Source organism: Elgaria multicarinata, chromosome 3 (assembly GCF_023053635.1).
Source record: "Elgaria multicarinata webbii isolate HBS135686 ecotype San Diego chromosome 3, rElgMul1.1.pri, whole genome shotgun sequence".
In the NCBI taxonomy this organism is placed as follows: Eukaryota; Metazoa; Chordata; class Lepidosauria; order Squamata; family Anguidae; genus Elgaria; species Elgaria multicarinata.
In genome coordinates this window covers 105589669-105610863 of record NC_086173.1, presented here as the reverse complement: position 1 = coordinate 105610863, position 21195 = coordinate 105589669, and the positions used below count along the sequence as shown (strand labels likewise).

Sequence of the window (21195 nt, the reverse complement as noted above, 5' to 3'; positions counted from 1 at the left end):
CTCTTAAGGAAGGAAAGTCAGAATAGGTGCACAATTTTATTTATTTATTTATTTATTTATTTATTTATTTATTATTTATTACATTTCTATACCACCCTATAGCCGGAGCTCTCTGGGCAGTTCACAAAAATTAAAAACATTCAAAGTATAAAACAACAGTATAAATGTACAATGCCTTTTGATTGATACCTGCTGTCTGGAAAAATGGGCTTTCAGAAGATGCATTAAGTGGTGTGGTAGAAAGTGACTTGGGAGCCTATCTTCACACATATCAGCCTGCCCACACCTTAAGAGCAGCAACAAAGGCCCTTCTCACTTGCCCACCTTTGTCGATAGATAAGTCAGCAAATACACGGGAGAGGCCTGTAATGGGCTGCTATCTGGGCTCCATTAGGCCCCATATTGTAAGCTTTTAAGAAGGCCCTGAAGGTTTATCTGATTGCTCTGGCCTTCCCCTATGTATGTTTTATTCAACTATTATTGGATTTTGTCTGCACTTGTCTTTTCATTCCACAGTTGGGGGCCCACCACAGAGAAGGACCTCTCCCTTGTTGCCACCTTCCAAGCCTCCCTTGGAGGTGGCACTCACAGGGAGACCCCAGATGTTAATCATAGTGTCTGGGTATGTTCAGGTTGGGAGAAATATTTCCCATAACCTCAAGACAGCATCCCAGGGACCATAGGATAGTACAGGGAAACCCTTTTAGTCAGAGCTCTGACCTCAGAGGGTCTTTTCCATTATTGGAGTCCCCCCTTATGGCTCTGCCCAGCTGCAATTTATGCTCAACTAAGCACTTTGCAGCTGCAGTTTGCAAAAAATACACTAATTACGGTTGTAATTTGCCCAAGATATGCAAATTGCTTATGCAATTTACATGTCTTGCCATGTTTAAAGGGAAAAGGGAAAATAAAAGGGCTGTTCTATTTCAACTTTTACACTGGCCCATGTGCAGACATTACGGTGTGTCCCTTAACTTACCATTTTCATGCCTTTGGGAGCACAAGGGAAAATGTAAGTGACTGAAGGATTTTTTACCATGGAATTTAGAGTTATAAATGAAAAAGTGGGGACCTGCAATAGCATGTTGTAAGTCATCCCCAGCCCTTAACAGGTCTGCTCCTGTTCAGGGTTCCTGCCATCCTGGGACAGGACACCCGCAGAACTATTTGAAGCTTGCAGTGGAAACCTCTTTTCTTTATTGCCATCATGTACCATTTGTCTGCTGTGTTACAAGCCTTAGCTAGACCTAAGGTTTATCCTGGGATCGTCCCGGGGTCATCCCTGTTCATGTAAATGACACACAGGGGATTCCGGGAGCAGGCAGGGGCGACCCCGGGATGACCCCAGGATAAACCTTAGGTCTAGCTAAGGCCACAGAGTCCTAAAAGACTTGCTCGCATTCAGGACTGGCTGCCAGCTGTGTAGCATGCCCTATTGCCAGGGGAAGGGACCTAATGCTTATCTCTGGAATAAGCAATAAGCTGATGGGGATTTGAGCAAACCAGATCATCCTCCCACCTTTTTCTTCAGCTGACACCTTCAGCATTTCATGGCCCAACTGCTTTTGGCCTGACTTCCAGGAAGTGAGAGCTGCTGCTTTCCTCTCCAGGCAAAGAAAAGTGTCGCTCTACTTTTCTTCTCTCTATGCCTTCAGCATTCCATGGGTCTGGGCAGGTTCCAAGACCATGGGCAGTAGGGAAATGGGGAATTAAACGTTTATTTTACTTTTAATTCATAAGTGTATTCTTAATTCCTAGGGAGTCCCCTACCTATGTAGAAACTGCTACCTTATTTTTGGGTGCCCCCCTTTTGCTTCCAGACTTATAGACACATGACTATCCAAGCTCATTATGATAATATAAAAGAAAAGAACATACTTCAATGAGCAAATGAATCTATTCACTGAAAACATCAGTTGACTGGTTTACAAGCAGCATCCTACTGGTTTACGTCAACTCAAAACTTTATCAGTGTTTTTCCCCCCATTCATAATTATTTGATTTTACAAATGCGGTAAAAAGATGTCTACTGTTCTCAAGCTCTAAAAGTCTGTTAAAGATTGATATTTCTTTTAATGTCAATCTGTGTAGAAAATAACATGTGTTGTCTGTTCAGTCTGGATGTTTTGTTCAAATTGGGTGTTACTATGGATAACACACTTTCCCCCCTTGCAGCATACTAGCAATCTGACCCTTAAAGAAGAGGCAAATGTATCAGAAAAGGAGCAAGTATTTCAGCATCAGGAATACATCTTTGGAAATTTCATTGAGAGATTATGGGCCTACCAAACAATTCAACAACTTTTAGAAAAATCGTAAGCTAATAACACTTCCTTCTCTGGTGTTAACAGCCACAAATGAGCAAGGTTCTTAAAGGCACCACCATTCTTTTCAAAGGAAGGACTCTATTCTCCTATTTTGTGGTTGTAGTTTCAGAACAGAGGAGAACAGTTATTGGGTTTGCTAAGCCATGTTCCGTTGTCATCACACGAGGCCACAGAGTGGCTTAGCATGGTGTCTGAACCCTGAGCGGTTTACCCATCAAGGGTAGTTTTCTGCAAACAAACCATTTTGAGAGCCAGGGTAACGTGGGTTAGTGAGTGAACAAACCACCCACCATGGCTTATTTTCAGCACAGCTTGTCATGATGCATTAACTGGCTTTCATTATGTTTCACATCTTATTTCAATAAGAGGGTGGGAATATTCCTAATTAGGATGACCATATGAAAAGGAGGACAGGGCTCCTGTACCTTTAATAGTTGTATAGAAAAGGGAATTTCAGCAGGCCCTCGTCTATACGACAACAGGATTGCTCCTCATTAAATATAAACCCAAATTTTCATTGATTCGAATGTAGATAAAGAACATCACACTGCAGCAGAAACACCGATTTATTTCCTGAATTTTTTTTATAGTGAGTTATAAATGCACACATGCACATTATTGCATTATCGCATATACGAAGCTATGGAGGAGAGAGGAGTGAAGCTATAAATTTTATATCTGGAACTCCGCAGATTCATATAACACACAAACTGGGAGCGGGGGGGGGGGAAGGAACAAGGCAGCAGAACTCATCTCCTTCATCTGGCTGCCCGTTTCCCCCCTCTTTCTTTTTGTGAACCGCCCAAAGAGCTTTGCATATTGGGCGGTACAGAAATGCAATAAATATATGAATACAGAAATAAATTTGTTTTAAGAAGCTTTCTGTTTGGCGCTCCGCAGACAGACTTCAAACTAAAATCGGAGCGAACGAACGAGGCAGCCGATTGGTGCGAAATCAGGAAATCAGCCAATCATGTTGTCCTACCCTCAAAGCTCTGCCCGCATGTCAAAATCTGATTTAACTCCCCCAAAGACACATAGCCATAACATGGTGCAAACTCGGACGTGATCTAAAAGTTGCAGTAAATCGCGAATGCGAAGATGCGCATTATCAGGTTAAAAACCTGGCACTGCGGCAAATGGACGGCTGCGTCATGTAACCCAAAACCCAAATATGTGCATTTAGGTTTGGGTAAACAAGCCATATATACACCATTTGTGTATATATTTATTTAAATCCTTAAATAAATAAATATAGACAAGCCATATATACACCATTTGTATCTGGTGACTCAGGGCAGGCTGCTGCAGCTTTAATGTTGTGATTAAGAAGGAATTAGAGCCAGTGTGGTGTAGTGGTTAGAGTGTTGGACTGGGAGTCGGGAGACCTGGGTTCTAGTCCCCACTCGGCCATGGAAACCCACTGGGTGACTTTGGGCCAGTAACAGACTCTCAGCCCAATGTACCTCACAGGGTTGTTGTTGCGAGGATAAAATGGAGAGGAGGGAGGAGGATTATGTACGCCGCCTTGGGTTCCTTGGAGGAAAAAATGCTGAATATAAATGCAATAATAAATATTAAAAATAAATTTCACCAGGTGCTGCATGCATACAAGTGACACCTGCTGAAATTCCCTTTTCTAAACAATTGTTGAAGATACAGGAGCCCAGTCCTCCTTTTCATATCGTCACCCTATTCCTGATATAAATTCTTGAGTTCTGAAGTACCTTATTCCCTCCATTTTGTTTCTTTGAATCATGAGTCAAAATCAACGGTGCTGATTTTGCCCCTGCATTTTAGTGTTTCTGCGGAAGGAGAAAAACGGAAAAACCTGGACGCCCAAGCTTTGAATCTCTCCTTGAAGTTTAGCTTTGTCACGCCCCTCACTTCCATGGTGGTGACCAAGCCTGATGCTCAAGAGGTGGCAAACAAACCTACAGAGGCAGGTAAAACCGCAGAAAAGGTTTCAATGTCAAATAGAAGCAACACAATAAAATGTAATAAACTGGTTTGAATATTTTTGTGCCATTCCACACCTGAGGTGCCTCTACACTGGGACACTATACAACTGTTATGACACAATTTTGATCAAAAGGCTATCTGGAAAGGTGACAGATTCACAGACTTCACCTGCTTTGCACCAAGGGCTCATGGCATAATCCACTGAATGCAAACAAAGCTGACATTACTCCTGTCATTGTCTCTTTGTCCAGATAATGAAAATTTCAGGCAACAGCATCGTGTCGTTTCACGTATGTAATCTATTCTAGCAATCTGATACCAGCAATTTATTCCAAACAATTTATACTTTCAGAAAAAAAGTCTAACCATGAGAATTTCCCATAGGTGTGATTTCGGGGAGACAAGGACATCCTGCGAGCCGAAGAAAGGAAAGCCACTACGGATCCCGGTTTCTTTCCATTCCAGTACAAAGTATTCTTATCATCCCCTTATCTCAAACAAGCATTACAGGGCACCTGTATGTTCAAAGAAGAGTTTCTCTCTTCCAGGAGGTTTTGTTCCAAACTTTTCACCTTGTTTTTGGGAAATCTTTTACTAAGTTTGGATTTTGTAAGAGAAGGTTCTAACAGTGGCCTTCCTCTCCAGAGGGAAGAACTGTGTGCATGTGTATTTTATGTTCTAAAAAGAAATATAATCAATGTTATCTCAAAAGTGTTTGACCAACCAATGTGCAACTAAGGCCTTAGCTAGACCTACCTGTTATTGCACAATGGAGGGGTGAAGATCTCGCGATGTTTTCATCACGAGATCCTCCCTCTATTTACATGCAGCGTGTGACAACCTCAGAGGGAGAGGCGTCACGCCCGCCATTTTGTTTTGTTTTTAAAGATGTGCTCATGTGCAAAAGGTAAGGTTTTGTTTTTTTTAAAATTATTTCCCTCACTCCCCCCACCTCACTCCACCCCTGGTGGGCGCAGTGTACGGGTCCCGGCTCCTCGTGAGTAACCCCAAGGAACCGAGACAAACCGCGACACCCGGCCACACATTCCGCCATCTTGGGCTCAGCCTGGGACCGTGGAAAAACCAGGCTCAAAGGGTAGGGCGAGATCCTGGGGCAAGGGAGGGATCATCCCTCCGTGATCCTGGGATCCCCTGTGCGTCATGTAGATGCACAGGGAAGGGATTTTGCCCCATCTAGCTATGACCCAAGTATGTTTTTAAAGAGGGGACCTAGAATGTCCGTGGATGGCAAAGTCATCCAGGTGTCCTAAGATCTTGGGGGCTCTTGTGCTCTTTATAGCTGCCCATCATACTTCCTAATGCTGCACTTCCTTGAAGGTGAGTGGGGGGAGGGGCGCTGCCATCAGATGAGACAGGACTGAAGAAGTGCTCTTATGGATCAGTAACTGGTTGAAGTAAGCAGAGAGTAGGGATAAATGGTAAATGGAGAAAAGTAAATACCATATTTTTCCAATTCTAAGACTCCCTCCCCCCCATATAAACATCTCTAAAAACGGGGTGCGTCTTAGAATCACGGGTGTCTTAGGGTGTGTTTTTTTTCTGTTGGTGGTACTGAAATTAGTGTGTGTCTTACAATCGATGGCGTCTTACAATCGAAGAAATATGGTAGTGAAGTTGTTGGAGGAATCCATTTGCGGGAGGGTGGAGCTCTGTGGGGTTTTGCCTGCTCAGCCCCTCCAGACTCCATCTTGATCATCTGTGAGTCGGCCCAACTCAGCATGCCATGAGTCCATCAACTCATGGATTTTTCAGGGTGGGGTGGGGGTGCAGCTGTGAATAGTGCCGTTTGCGCAAAAATACATATTATTGTATACACATTACAAATAATTATATATTATTATTGGAAGGTTATTCCAATTGACCACATTAGAAATGTATATTCATCTACTTGGGAAACAAATTGTTCAGTTGTGCTACAGTATCGAAAGATTCCCCCCTTTTTCTTAATCACTGACTTTTTTTTTTTACAATGCTTGTTCTGTTCTAGGTTTCATCCGTCGTGACAAATACGTCCCCAACACATGTAAGTGTCTACAAATAGCAGTTTTTTAGGGAACTTGGGGAGCAATCCTATGGCCGATAGACAGCATCTGGGGGCCATAGATAGTTTGTATTCCTGGATCCAAGATTGAAGAGAGCGCTCCAACCGCAGAGGACAGAATCCACACTCCGACCCCCTTCCAGCCAGCAGAGAAAGAACCATGCCAGCTGCCTTTCCACATTTAACTTTGGAGAGGGGGGAAAGGGGAGTGTTTCGGTGGCAAGGGGAGGAGACTGGAGAGGACAGGGTATGAGCTATCCTGAGGCTTCTCCAGCCTCCTTCCCTCCGCCTCCCAAACGCCACAGCTAGATGGGCAAAAAAAGTGCCTGCCTAACAGTAATGCAGAGTGGCAGGACAGGGAGGTGTAGATCACTTCTGCTGCACCTCTCGCTCTGCATCGGATGATTATAAGTTTCCAAGTTTGCAGGCTTATGAACATTGAGGTCCTAAACAATAGGATTGTGCCCTTAATACTTTAAAGTTATGCCCTGTTTTATTTCTCTTTATCCCGTTCACACAGCATGCCCCTGCCAGGGCTCAAATATTGAAAATGGTGGCTGCCACCATGCCAAGATGCCCCATGGTGGCTTCTCGTTATCTTTGAACCTGGCCACTGTATCCATTCACCCTCTGTTCCCTCTGAACTTCTCTTCCAGTAATAGGGCCTAGGGAATGGGGATGGGGGCATTATGGACACCTGGTTCACACAGAGCAAGAAACCACCATGGTTGAAATTCTCCATGAGACTTCTTGTCATGGACGGTGGCCATTCTGAATATTTGTGGGTGCAGAGGGGACACTCTGTAGCTTCGTGTTATGTGGAAATCCAGCAAGGGTGGGTTGTTGGGGTGGCTGTCTGTATCCCTATAATGCTACATTAACTTCATCTAGTAGTACTGTATAAGAATTAGTGAAATGATCTAGTGCTATGAAGTCAAACTGTAGAATATTCATAATTTCTATATTATTAGATCGCACTGAAAGAAGGTTTGGTAAGTAATATACATTTAATTCTCTATTAGTATATTTGCCCCCTGAAATCTTCCAGATATGGGTATGAGTATCTACAATCCTGTGGCTGGGGAGGAGGAAAACAGATTCCAAGAGTGAGGGCTCATCTTCACCTAAGGGTGTAGTGGGAGGGAAGGGGGAGGATCGTGGACTTACCTGCTTCCGCAGTCCTCCCCTGGCGTCTATATGACTGTGTGACATCCTGTAAGGGAAGAGGGACGTCATGGCCGCCATTTAATTTATTTAAAGAGGAGCCGCACGCGGCAAGAAAGTAAGGAAAACCCCTCACCAAACTCCGCCCCCCCATGAGCACAGAGCCACCCCATGCATCTCTGTGCCCATTTGTGGACCCAGGAGGCCACACCAGCCGCAGTCCTGGGTTGTCCCGAGATCACGGAAAAACAGGGACATCCCCTGTTTCAGTTATCCTGGGGTGAGTCTGTGGTCATCCCCGGTTGACCCTGGGATCCCCTGTGCATCATTTGGACACACAGGGATGGCCTAGGGACAACCCCGGGATAACTGCCTGGTGTAGACATGACCACAGTCTGAGCTGACAAATGTCTAGTGAGGAACCCCCACCTATGTTAAGCAACCCCCACCTATTCCATTTCCCAGGTCAAATACAAAGCCTTGTGAGGATTTTTTGTTGTTGATTTGTTCAGTCGTTTCCGACTCTTCGTGACTTCATGGACCAGCCCACGCCAGAACTTTCTGTCGGCTGTCGCCACCCCTAGCTCCCCCAAGGTCAAGTCTGTCACCTCCAGAATATCATCCATCCATCTTGCCCTTGGTCGGCCCCTCTTCCTTTTGCCTTCCACTTTCCCTAGCATCAGCCTCTTTTCCAGGGTATTCTGTCTTCTCATTATGTGGCCAAAGTACTTCAGTTTTGCCTTTAATACCATTCCCTCAAGTGAGCAGTCTGGCTTTATTTCCTGGAGTATGGACTGGTTTGATGCCCTTCATTTAAAATGAAACAAAAAAGCTTTGGGCTTTGTTACAAGCATTTGCCTTGTCAACTGTAAGGGGGTGCACACCCACCCCTCCATGCATTTGTAAGAGAGCTCAGGGGCGGTGGGGGTGGGGGGGGCTGCACAGTTTAGCCCCACCCTCCACCCAAGCCTCCACAAAGCTCTTCCAACATCTTCACATTCTGCAGACATTGGGAGGAGGCCCACTTGCATATCGCTGAAAGCATGCAGAATGCTATCTGACATCCACTGACCATGCAAAGGTTGGGGGAGCTTTCAAATGGCCCCAGTGGGGAATGGGGCTAGCATGGGCAATCACGCAGCCCCCTCCATAGGTTCATCCAACAGGTGTGAACCCCAAAATGTAGTATATCACACACTTTAAGTTGGGAAATCAGAACAAGACTTGTCTTGTCTTGATCACATTTTAAGCCCACTCGACAAAAGTTTTGTCTTCTTGGCGCAGGATGTTGACTGACAGTGCAATCCTTTGTATGTGTCCTGGGAAATAAGTCCCATGGAGTTCAATGGGCCTCACTCCCAAGTAACTGTGTATTGGATTGCAGCCTAGATTTTATACTTGTTTGACAATGAGTGTAATCAGAGGAGCGTTTTATTGCATGCTTGTTTTTTGCGGGTCCTTTTCACGATGCCGTCCGCGTCCCGCCATCTCCCACATCTCCCACTCCTTCTGTTCTTCTTTCTGCCACAAATAAGACCCTAGTAAATCTGATTTTGGGGCAGGGAGTGAAATGTGCTTCCATTTCCTGCTGCACGCAGGAAAAGCAGCACAATAAAAACACCCACTGATTGGGCCACATGGTCGTTGTTTACTTCCTCTTTCTTCCCGCATGTGAAGAAAGCGGAAGTATCATGAAAGAGAAGCGGAGGAAAAATGACGGTAAGGAAATGCAGTTGCTCCCACCCCGTCAGATGACGCTAGGTAACTCCCATTTTGCTTAACCTGATTTGGCATTGCAAAGAACCTATTGCAACTTTGCCTGTCAATGGCAGATTAGACATGAAAGGACAGCCACGTGGATTTTATCCCTGTGAAGTGCCCGATTCTCATAGGAAGTCAGGGTGGAGGTGGAATGGGGCATTATTGCTTACATTGAAAGGAACGAGGAGGGGAATAAAGACCACCACCCCAACCTCCCCAGCCTGACCTTGCTGCACTCTGTTACTTGAGCAAATCCCCCCACTAAAAAGCAGAGCATGGTGCCCTCCAGGTGTGTTGGGAACTTTGAAGGGAACTATAGTCCAACATCCCTAGAGGGCACTAGTTGGGGAAGACTGGCGTGGAGGGTTGTTCTTTACTTCCTATCATCATCATCATCATCATCATCTCCAACATCAATTTTGGCAAGCCCTTAAGCTTCTTTAGCCTTGAGCAGTATACCACCAACTTCCCCGTGAGAGCATTATGCAAGTGAGCGATACTATCCAAGCAAGTGAAGGGACTTCTGCTTTTGATGCTGATGAGCCCTTGAATCAAAATGGGCCCTGAAATTGCAACCCATTCATTCTGAATAATTTGAAAGTGTTGTAAAATAATTTGTTTAAATTGGGACCATTCAAAATTGGGTTGGTGGGTAAGTTTTGTTAACTTTTGTAAACTGCCCAGAGAGCTTCAGCTATGGAGCGGTATATAAATGCAATAAATAAATAATAAAAAATAAAAATAAGTTCAACTATCAATGGTGGCAATTGATTTCTGTTAAAACAGTTGGAATCCTCTCCTCCTAGGTATATGTTTTAATCCCAGTCTGCATTAAATGTTTGTTTGTTTAAGTATTTCTTTGCTGCCTTTTAGGGCCATGCTCTCTCAAGGCAACTTAAATAAAAATAATGAAATCGAAATTCACTCAACGAAGGGTTGTCAGCTACCACAGTCCGTTTTCACAGTGGAAAAGGGAAATTTCCTGCTGACATTTATACTTAATAAACTGCAGCACAGAAGGAAAAATGGATAATTTAGTTGCTGTTTCCTGTCCTTTCACCCTTTCAATCAAAACTATTTGCAATCTATTTGAATTTGGTGTGCGTAAATGTGAATGTATCTCGATAGAATTGGCCCACTGATGAACCTAGGAGTTCTCTGGCTGTATCACAAATCAAAACCAAAGAAACAACTACAGTGTCTTCTTCCTGTCTTTTTGTCTTTTTTTTCCAGACAGTAGTAGTGACTATCCACATTTCATCTTACAAGTGCCTGGTGATAATGCTTCCATTTGTTTAAATATCAATGGACAGTCGCAAACAACTATAAACCTGCTATCTGATCCAGACAAAGGTATACACTTCATATTGTAAAACGTGGTCAACTGCCCAACTTTCATGTCTGGACTTGTTTGTTTGTTTGTTTCCACACAGAACTTGGTGGATTTGATTACTCAAAGCTCTATAAAAAAATACTTTCAAGGTGACAACAAATACATGAAAACCTTTGACAGAAGAATTCTTGGTAACCCAGCACAGTTGCACTTAAAGAATGACTCAGGGCTTACAAAGAAAATTGATATTACATGATTATCTATTGTGAATAATTCAGTTGTTTGAAGTGCTTCACATGCCTTATCTCAGGAATCCTTCCTGCAACAGAAGGCTATCAACAGCTACTAGTCCTGATAGCTATATGTGACCTACAGTATCAGAGGCAGTGTGCCTTATGTACACCAAGTGCTGGGAAACATGGCACTCATTGTTGGAAGTTAAACTCTCTTCCAGAGATAAGCAGAGTTAGAAGCGTCTCTCAGCGTAGAACACAGCAAAGACACAAATGAGGCTCAGGATTCTTTGCTTAGTTAAAACAAAGCCTTTTTACTGGCATAGGAGTTCAGTTACAGCATCACAAGTTATACTCACAAACGGTTATATCAAATACACAGCAGCAGCATTACAGATGAGGTAAAGATGGAGTGGAGAACATACACAAAACACAGGCATTTATATAGGGCAAAAACTGTACAGTCATGGCAATCACTAATTGACTAATTGAAAAGCATCTCAAACCAATAATTCAATAATTGTCCAGCTGAAGCCTTGACATTTAGAAAACACACTTCTTCTGATTTCTTCATATTTCTTCATGCCACCAGGCACTTCTAAAACAGTGGAATAAAGTAAAACCAGATCCATTCCAGGATCCAACACTCATGTCCTGCTTGAGGGTTCCCCATTGACAGCTGGTTGGCCACTGTGTGAACAGAACACTGGATTAGGTGGCTCTTATGTTCTTATGATTTCTTACTCCATAGATCAGCATACATATCACTTAATCAGTAGTATTTGTTTTAAATGTTGAGGGACCAATTTTGAAGCTTCCTTCCTTTTTGCCTCTCTGCATCATCTCTTTATCTACCTTCATATCTCACGTCATGTACAAATGCCAATATCAATCAATACTGATAGCACAATGGATGGATGAATGGAAATTCTGTCTGGCTACAACATCTCGTTCTAGCTGTGTCTCTTACAATGTTGTCCTCAGCACACATGTGTAGAGCAATTCTGCAAATTTCATTGAACAATCAAAGTATGTAGAGTTCAGTATTGGTAACATGTGAATTTTGTTGCTTTTGGTATGTTTATTTTGTGGTTATATTTAAACCAGTTGGTTTCCCTCAAACACAGTTCGTAGAGAAAAATCATATCTAAAGAAAAGTTTAACTTAACTAACTGTGTTTATTGAAACCTTCAAAAGCCCCGTTCAGACAACACGCTAAACCATGCTGCTTAACCACAAAATGGTTAACAGAATGCATTCCATTAATCATTTTGTGGTTAAGCAGCATGGTTTAGCGTGTTGTCTGAATGGGGCCAAAGTGTTGCATACAAGATGTAACAAAACTCCATAAATGCAATGTTCTAGGTGTAAACTCTACTGGGGACACTGTAATGTCCCTATTCTGGTTCATCGTCAACTTGAATCATGAGGTTTGCCAATGAGTGCACATGACTCATGGCAATGTAGAGTTGTCCAGGGGAGAAGGTAGGTGTAGGCAGATAGATGCCAACTTGATCCACAGTCTGGCCTTGATTTCTTTACAGTCCATATGTTACTGGCATATCGTTGTACTTTGGCCTGCACCTGTGTTTATAAAGGTGTACAGAGACTTCTTTGTGTTCATATTTCATTTTTCTCCAATTTGCATTTATTTATGTTTGTTTAATTATACTTGAAATGTTTTTGATATTAAAAATAAAACTTTACAATATATTGTTATAGAAGATAACCTAATTCTTAAAAGAAAAGGCTTTATGGACAATAAACTCCCAACTAAATTATAGTGAAAACTGTTATTTGTGGAAACTGCATGTCAAATTAAATTATTGCTTGGCAACAGTGATATGTTTCATGTGCCTAACCCTCTGTTCTTTGACTAATATATTTTCAGGGATTATCGTGACTGGCAAGCGTGGGGAAAACAGACAGTTTGTGGAGTTTGAAGTAATCTATCAGATGCTTAATATGCAAATTAGTGTGTCAACGAGAGAAATTGTATTGAATGATCAGAGCTATGCACGCTCTTTCCCATGGACAAATGCTGCATCTTTAACAGTCAAAGGGTAAACATTGCTCTTCTCAGTTTCCTTTCATAGTTAGTCTCTTTTTTACATTCTGAGTATTCTAGACGATATAATTCTGAGAATGAGGACAAACACTTGGAGGTTTGAGATCCACCATGCCTTTTAGATCGTTACATATCCTGGCTACTTAAAATAACCAGAGCTGGTTTATCAACTTGGATATCATATGTAGTTAATGTTGGAGTTAGCATATAGCCAACACAACCATTGATAGCCTTATCCTCCAAGAATTTCTCTAACCCCCTTTTAGAGCCATCCAAATTGATGGCCATCACTATGCCTGTCCTAGCTACTTAAAACAACCAGAGCAAACAATATCCAGATCTTGGATATTGGATGCGGTTAATGCTTCTTTGAGGGAGTATGAGATCTCAGCTGCCCTGAAAGAGGTGGCAGTTTGACCTCTCTGAGAGAAAGACAATTTAGTTCTGGCTGACATGAACAATGATAATCCAGAATCTGATTTACCATTTCTTACTAAGGTACTGGAAAAGGTGATGGTGTCTAATCTGCAGGCAGTTTTGGATGATACTGATAATTTGGATGTTTCTAATCTTGTTTCTGCCCTGGTTATGGGACAGCCTTGGCCTTAGCTAGACCTACCTCTTATGGTAGATGGAGGAGGGAAGATCTCACATTGTGTTTACACAAGATCCCTCTCCGTTTACACGTGAGACGCGACGACCTCAGGAGGAGGGGCGTTGCGTCTGCCATTTTTAATTTTTTAAAGTAACAGCAGCGTATAAATGCTTGTGCGCAAAGGTAGGTGTTTTTTTTTAAATAATAATAATAATAATTTCCCCGCTCCCCCCACCGTACCCCTGATGGGTGCAGCTACCAGCTCCGCGCGAGGAATTGCATAGAGCTGGGTCAACCCGCGACATCGGGCCACACGTTCTGCGTTCTCGGGCTCAGCCTGGGACCGCGGAAAAACTAGGGCCAAAGGGGAGGGCTATATCCCAGGGCAAGGGAAGAATCATCCTTCCCTGATTCCGGGATCCCCTCCATCATGTGGATGCACAGGGACGATCCTGGGGTTTGCCCCAGGATCTAGCTAAGGCCTTAGTCCTCCTGGTACATGATCTGCTGAACCTTCCAGCACCTTTCAATACCATCCACCATGGTATCCTTCTGGACAGAGTAAGAATTGTGGGCATGGAGTTATGGTGTCTCCAATTTTTTTAGAATACATATCTAGAAGGTTGAGCTGGGGAGTTACTGCTGTGCACCTTGTCCTCTTCCATCTTATCCTCCATGCTTTTTAACAGCACCATGAAGCCACTGAAATAAATCCCAGGAGACAAAGGAAATCCTGAATTTGTGTCTGGAGGTAGTTCTAATCTGGATGAGGTCAAATCAGCTGAAACATTATTATTATTATTATTATTATTATTATTATTATTATTATTTCACAAATTTATATTCTGCTTCCCAACAAAATTATCAAAGTGAGGAGAAATAACCAGAAATCACCTCCCACTTTTCATTTTTCTGACAGATGCTGTCCTTCAACAGAGGGATACTGACTAGATACCAACCCTGGTGTTTTGGGTTTAATTTGCATTTTCTATTTTTATTGAAATTGTTTATATCTATTTCTGGAAGATGCTTTCTGAGCACAAAATCCTAAAAGCCAGGGTATAGATATTTCAAAAAAACAAACAAACATTAAATCTATGAAATAATAATAATTATCAAATATAGTAATACTCATTAAATTATGGTACATCGAAGTTGTGATTGCAGATCAAAGTCCAATTTATATAACAATGAATCTTTATTTATTTATTTATTTATTTATTTATTTATTTATTTATTTCTATATTGCCCAGCAGCAAATAACAGGATACCAAATATTTGAAACATTCAAAAAGCCATTCATTCTTTTTTTAGATTGAGAATTATAATTGAACAGGAAGAGAGTCTCTCTCTGTCAGGACCAGGCAACATCACAATGAAAGTTTACTATAAGAAGCCCCCCCTTGATTTCCTTGCATTGTACTTCCAGAATAGTGATAACTTTTCTGACAAAGTTGCTGGACTTTTAGGTATGTATTCAGATTTTTCAATGGACTAACAAAAATAGCATTTATTATTAAATGTGGCAGGCACAGATCAATTCACATACATTATCTCAGTAATCTTTGCAATAACCCTCTAAAGTGGGTTAGAATTATCTCTGTGTCTCTGGTGGGATGGGGAGCTCTGAGAGAGTAGCTTTCCTAAGCCACCCTACCGGGTTGTGGTGGTGGAGGTAAAATTAATGGGAACAGTGGCTGGATGGGAAGTTTTAAACTGAGGAACAACTGCATGTTATGTATTCAACTTAGCAAGTAGTGAAGCCCTTCGTGTGGAGCCATTATTGATAGAGGTAACTGGGAATGTTACTGAGCATAGAGTTTGATGCATAAATGTCTCTTTTTAATTGACTATTATTATTCTCAGCAGACTTAGGGTTAGATTTTGGTTTGTAGGGGCCTGTCAAACTGCAAGGGTCATAGTGACTAGGTTTGGACAACAATATGAACTATGAGAATACCCTTTGGAAAAGATGCTGTTCAATCTGAGAAGGTTTGGCACCTACCTAATTTGTAGTGGTAGAGTGTTCCAAAGAGTAGGTGCTATGATAGGAAAGACCCTATTTTGAGCCATGATGGACTGGACATCCACCACCAGGAGGAATCTCTTGATGAGTGCAGCAGGCCAGTAGGAGATCAGGGGATCTCTTTAGTATTTAGCCCTGATTTTTTTTTAGAGCTTTGTAAACACATACCAAAACCTTAAACCTGGTCCAGCAGTGTATAGGCAGCCAGTGCAGTTCAATCAGCATAGGTGTAATATGCCGGCGATAAGCTGCAACTACTCCCGTTACCAACTTGACTGTGACGTTGAGCACCAAATGCAGCTTCTGGACCAACCTTAAGAGCCCCCCATAAAGGTCAGGACCCAACTGTATCCTAGAATCAGGCAGGAGATAACCTGCCTTTTGGGTAGAGCAGTTACTTCAGCATAACTGATGTAATTTTGTGTGTGTTTCTCTGTGTCCCCCAGGGCAGTTTTTCTTTAATACACAATTCGAAAGAAGCCATGGTGAAAACGTTGGAAGGAAGAAAATCCTTGTACAAGGACAACCACATGATGCCACCAGGTAAAGAATACCAAAGAGCATTAGCTGTAGAGAATTATTTGGGCCTTAGCTAGACCTAAGGTTTATCCCGGGATCATCCCGGGGTCATCCCTGTGCATCTAAATGACACACAGGAGATCCCGGGAGCAAGCAGGGACGATCCCGGGATAAACCTTAGGTCTAGCTAAGGCCTCTGTCTCCAATATACAAACATGAAACTATTTAAAGTAGCCCTACTTTGTCATCTTTTCTCTAGTCTAAAAATACTCAGTGCTTTTAACTCTTCTTTCACCACACACCCCGGACCTCTCCATCTTTGTGAGAGAGCCTTATGTATAGGAAGAGGAACTTTGAAATGTTTGACAATTAAAGATAGTAAACTGGAAGTCGTTTTTGTAAATTCAACTATCAGCCACTTGGCATTCCCAGCGAACAATGGAAAAGCCCAAATGGTTTTCAGGTGGAGTGACCATGTGTCCCGCTTGACAGAGGACTGTCTTCTGTTGAAGGGCTGTCTTCCATTTGCAAGTGCCCTGTATTTAAAGGATTGTCCTGTCCAAATCAGGTTTAAAGAGAAAGAACGATAAGTAGGGAGAGGAGCATAGACCCTGAAATTGCCCATCAACAGTTAGCACCACAGTAGACTGATCAGGCAGTCACCTACTCACATACCTCACCATTACAAAACTGCATTTCTATTTATTTTAAAATAATGAATCTTAAACGTTCTCTTACACTAGAAATTTAGCATATGCAATTTTAATGTGAATTGGTGTCCTCTCTTGACTGCTTTCTTTCTTTCTTTTATTTATTTATTGCATTTCTATAGCTTCCAATAGCCAAAGCTCCCTGGGTGATTCACAAAAATTAAAACCAGAAGTACAATTTAAAGTATACAACTTAACCCACAACATAAAAACCCAATATAAAAGTACAACCAGAATAAAACCAGATTGCAGAAGTGGCCACCCTATTTTCAATTTACCTCTCCTTTTCTTTTTCCATTTTTTTCAGGCAAAGCAAGAAAGATTACAGGACTGGGTTAGGTGGTGGTACTATGACATGCTGGTCACTATCTATAATTCATTGAAGAAGAAATGATAAAACATTAAAATGTAATTTCAGGGTTTCTCCTAAGAGGCTGTCTTTAAATCTTTGAAATAAACAAAATCATACAAAACATGGACTAATCTGCAAATTATTTTTAAGTGCAACTTCTACCTTTCACTCTAGCGTTGGCTTTTAATTGATAAATATAAAATGCTGTTGTTAAATTTCAAATTGCATGAATTTGAGAACAAGGTTTTTCACTAATTTGATGAGGAACAAAAATTATGCACACACACACATATAGGAAAACGTTTCTACTGCTGTCCAGCCTCTTTTTTCCTTTTCATTTGTCAAAAATGTCAGCTCCTGAAGTGCTCTGCCACAGAAGGCCCATTCCCTATGCCCTCTTAGATCATGTATTAAATGCAGTTATGGTGGTACAGACATTCCGGCCGAATTGCAGAATAAATACTACAATTTAAACATTATGTGCTTATGGTTATATTTCCCAACATTTCAAGAATGTCCAGTTTTCCAACAGGAAAAAAAAGATGCTATGTTAGAAATGAATTGTAATTAAGCCTTTTCTACTTTGTTTGATGTTTCATAGTAATTAATTTTTCTTACAATAGTTGCGGCTCACTTTTACAATTTTTAAACTGCTAAACATGCTTGCATGGAATTTACATGCCCTCCCCAGTGGCGTAATGATCTATTTTGAACTGCATTATGATAGTCTCCACAGGCGTATCCAAAAATAAGGGCAGCTGTGTTGCTTCATAATAACAAACCAGTTCCAGCAGTTTTCATCTCCACCAGGAGCAGCTATTTTCTAGGGTGAACATATGGAAAGTAGGACAGGGCTCCTGTATCTTTAACAGTTGTATAGAAAAGGGAATTTCAGCAGGTGTCATTTGCATGCATTGCAGTATCTAGTGAAATTCCCTCTTCATCACAACAGTTAAGGCTGCAGGAGCCCTGCCAGCCCTCTTTTGTATCTGGTCATGCTAGCTAAAGAGGGCAAGGCTCCTGCACCTTTAACTGTTGTGATGGAGAGGGAATTTCACCAGGTGCTGCATGCATACAAATGACACCTGTTGAAATTCACTTTTCCGAAAGATGTTAAACATACAGGAGTCCTGACTTCCTTTTGATATGGTCACCTATCTTCTGTAAAGGTAAGGGGTCTTAATTGCCCATTCAAGACCAACCTAACGCAAAATACTCTGCTTTAAGATAGGGAGCAATATCGTGTTGTTGAGAAAATCCATTTCCCCTCCAGCTACTGTGAGGATTGCAGCAAAGCACAGAGGGAAGCAAATGACATCATTGTCCCTGCTGATCAAAAATACCTTGTGCTTTCACATTGCAAGCTTTCACTCCACTACAACACTGGCCCTCCAGCCTTGGTAACAAGATCAGGCCTCCACACCTCCAGGGCTACTTAGAACCGGACAAGTCATGAATCTACAACATGCTTCTTAGGAGGGTCTGGTTAGGGAAAACTTCAGTCAAATTATGAATGTCACCTTCATCCATGTGTGGAGCCTTTTCAAAATATTTCAAATCCTGCTGATCCGCCTTTTGGCACACAAGGGGGAGAGAGGGAGGACCAAATCCCAGCAGTGTTCTTCCCCTCCGCAACAGCTGAACTACAAAATGTTTACCTATTTGAAAGAGCTTTATGCACATAGCCCCAGCAATCACTATGACAGTCAATGACCAATAAAATGGCATAATATTTATGTAAAATCTTTGTTGTGCAGTAGCCCAGCCTTTGGTATGTGATCGCCCACCCCACCTGCACCCTCTCTACCAATCAGCCAGGCAAAAGTGCCCTCTAGGCTAGCATTGTGGCCTGGTTTCTGTAAACTGACCCCACAGCCCAAAGATGGTCAGCTGACCTTGCAGCCCACTGGAGAGGCACCAGGCCATATCAAAGCCTTCCTTCTGGGCTAGCAATGTGAATAACTCACTCCTTTGGGAAACAGCAATGCCTGCCTTTTTCGGCTCCTGCCCTGCTTTACCTTGTCTATCTAATCCAATATTTAGCCTTCACCTTTCTGTAAGTATTTTTCTATCCTTTGGTTCCTGACCTTTGGCTTCACTGCCAGCCCATTCACATCCACGTCTCCTGCCACTGGCCCATATGCCCCAAGCCCCATATGAGACCTGGACTCCATACAAGCTAGGCCCCTTGTCTGACAGGTGTTAACAAATCACACCTTTTCAGGTACTTTAAAAACAATAAACACCTCCTTCCCATGCCACTAGGGAACCGTGAGTAGCAAGGACCATGTGGGAAGAGACCATGTTGCAGTTCCTCACCTGGCAGCATCACTCTCACCTTACCTGCTGAAAAGAAGATCATTGCCTCTCCAAGGAAATCCTATCCTCCAGTTCTAGTGTGAGATGTAAACTTTTATACATCAATCCATTGACTTGAATGTGCCTCCAGACTCTTGCGTGATAAGTTTGCCTTGCTTGATTCAATATTGTGGAATGCCATGCAACATATAATCATGCAGCATTTCTTGGCAGCAAACTTAATGAGCTTTTGCACAGGTTTGATCTGTGTGTGCAAAAGGGAGCAGGTGGGAGTCCTGTGTAAGCAGATTCATACACCCGATCTACACCAAGCAGGATATGACACTTTGAAAATGGTTTGAAAACTGTCTATGGAGTGTGTCCTGGGCCCCAACAGTTGTCACTACTGTTATAAACTGTTTTAAAGCAGTATTGTAGATTCTGCCTAGGTCTTAAATCCCTATTTAAAACTGAGATGCAGTCTATGAGGGAGCCAGATGCAATCACTGAGGGAGTGAATCCCACAGTATGGGGGCCACTCCCGTCCTGCCCCTATGGAAAGATCAGCACCCCTGTGAAGGGAGGAAGGGGTTTGCTCTAGCTCCAAGCAATGTGGGCAGGGACATGAGGTTGCTCAGGCAGAACCCCAACCCAGCAAAGTCGGCTGCCACCACCTAGGCCTGAGCCAGGGATTCTCAGATCTCCAGGACACTGTGAAATAAGAGCGTAAGCTGGAACTCTATTCCCAAAGTTCTACGACTGAAACTTTAAACAGTAACAATAACGGAACAGAAAGTTCTCATCTTAGTACCAAGGCTTACTTGGAAGAAAACACACGCAATCATCAAGGTAGGTGAGGTGATACGTTTGTTTACAAAGGGATAGGGGAAGAAAGGGATAAAAGACATATAAGAACCAGCGTATATTTGGAAACAATGCTTCAGTGAAAAAGCAACAAAGCTGGCCTAAAGCACAGGTCTTCAAATAGGTCAGGACCAAACACACATAGGTGGAGTCCAAAGCAAAGACAGACACGAGGCCAAAACCAAAGGCTGCTGTCACCCCTCTAATTTTATGCTTCCACCCCTGGTGACTCCAAGGAAATCTCTGTTAGCCACTCACAGGCTGGCTAAGAGAGTTTTCCCAGGCCCCAATGGAGTGGTGGTGAGAGTTCCCATTATTATTATTATTATTATTATTATTATTATTATTATTATTTATTTATATAGCACCATCAATGTACATGGTGCTGTACAGAGTAAAACAGTAAATAGCAAGACCCTGCCGCATAGGCTTACAATCTAATAAAATCATAGTAAAACAATAAGGAGGGGAAGAGAATGCCAACAGGTACAGGGAAGGGTAAGCAGGCACAGGGTAGGGAAAAACTAACAGTAGAAAGTAACAGTAGAAGTCTGCACAACATCAAGTTTTAAAAGCTTTAGGAAAAAGAAAAGTTTTTAGTTGAGCTTTAAAAGCTGTGGTTGAACTTGTAGTTCTCAAATGCTCTGGAAGAGCGTTCCAGGCGTAAGGGGCAGCAGAAGAAAATGGACGAAGCCGAGCAAGGGAAGTAGAGGCCCTTGGGCAGGCGAGAAACATGGCATCAGAGGAGCGAAGAGCACGAGCGGGGCAATAGTGTGAGATGAGAGAGGAGAGATAGCAAGGAGCTAGACCGTGAAAAGCTTTGAAGGTTAACAGGAGAAGTTTATATTGGATTCTGAAGTGAATTGGAAGCCAATGAAGAGATTTCAGAAGCGGAGTAACATGGTCGGAGCGGCGTGCTAA

The 21195-nt window shown here is 42.4% G+C and overlaps 1 protein-coding gene across 3 annotated transcripts in view; it reads left to right on the top strand.

The window, feature by feature from the left end:
- LOC134395133 (inter-alpha-trypsin inhibitor heavy chain H4-like) overlaps positions 1-17233 on the top strand; it is a 29957-nt gene extending 12724 nt beyond the window's left edge. The window contains exons 12-22 of one of the 3 annotated variants that reach the window (XM_063121154.1): positions 2176-2315; positions 4128-4273; positions 4541-4579; positions 4674-4760; positions 6298-6333; positions 7323-7343; positions 10510-10629; positions 12734-12905; positions 14820-14974; positions 15978-16074; positions 17068-17233. In XM_063121154.1, coding sequence (XP_062977224.1) covers positions 2176-2315; positions 4128-4273; positions 4541-4579; positions 4674-4760; positions 6298-6333; positions 7323-7343; positions 10510-10629; positions 12734-12905; positions 14820-14974; positions 15978-16074; positions 17068-17143 — 1089 coding nt within the window. In that variant the 3' untranslated portion in view covers positions 17144-17233. The other 2 variants (XM_063121155.1, XM_063121156.1) reach the window with 2 other exon arrangements.
- The last annotated feature ends 3962 nt before the right edge of the window (positions 17234-21195 follow it).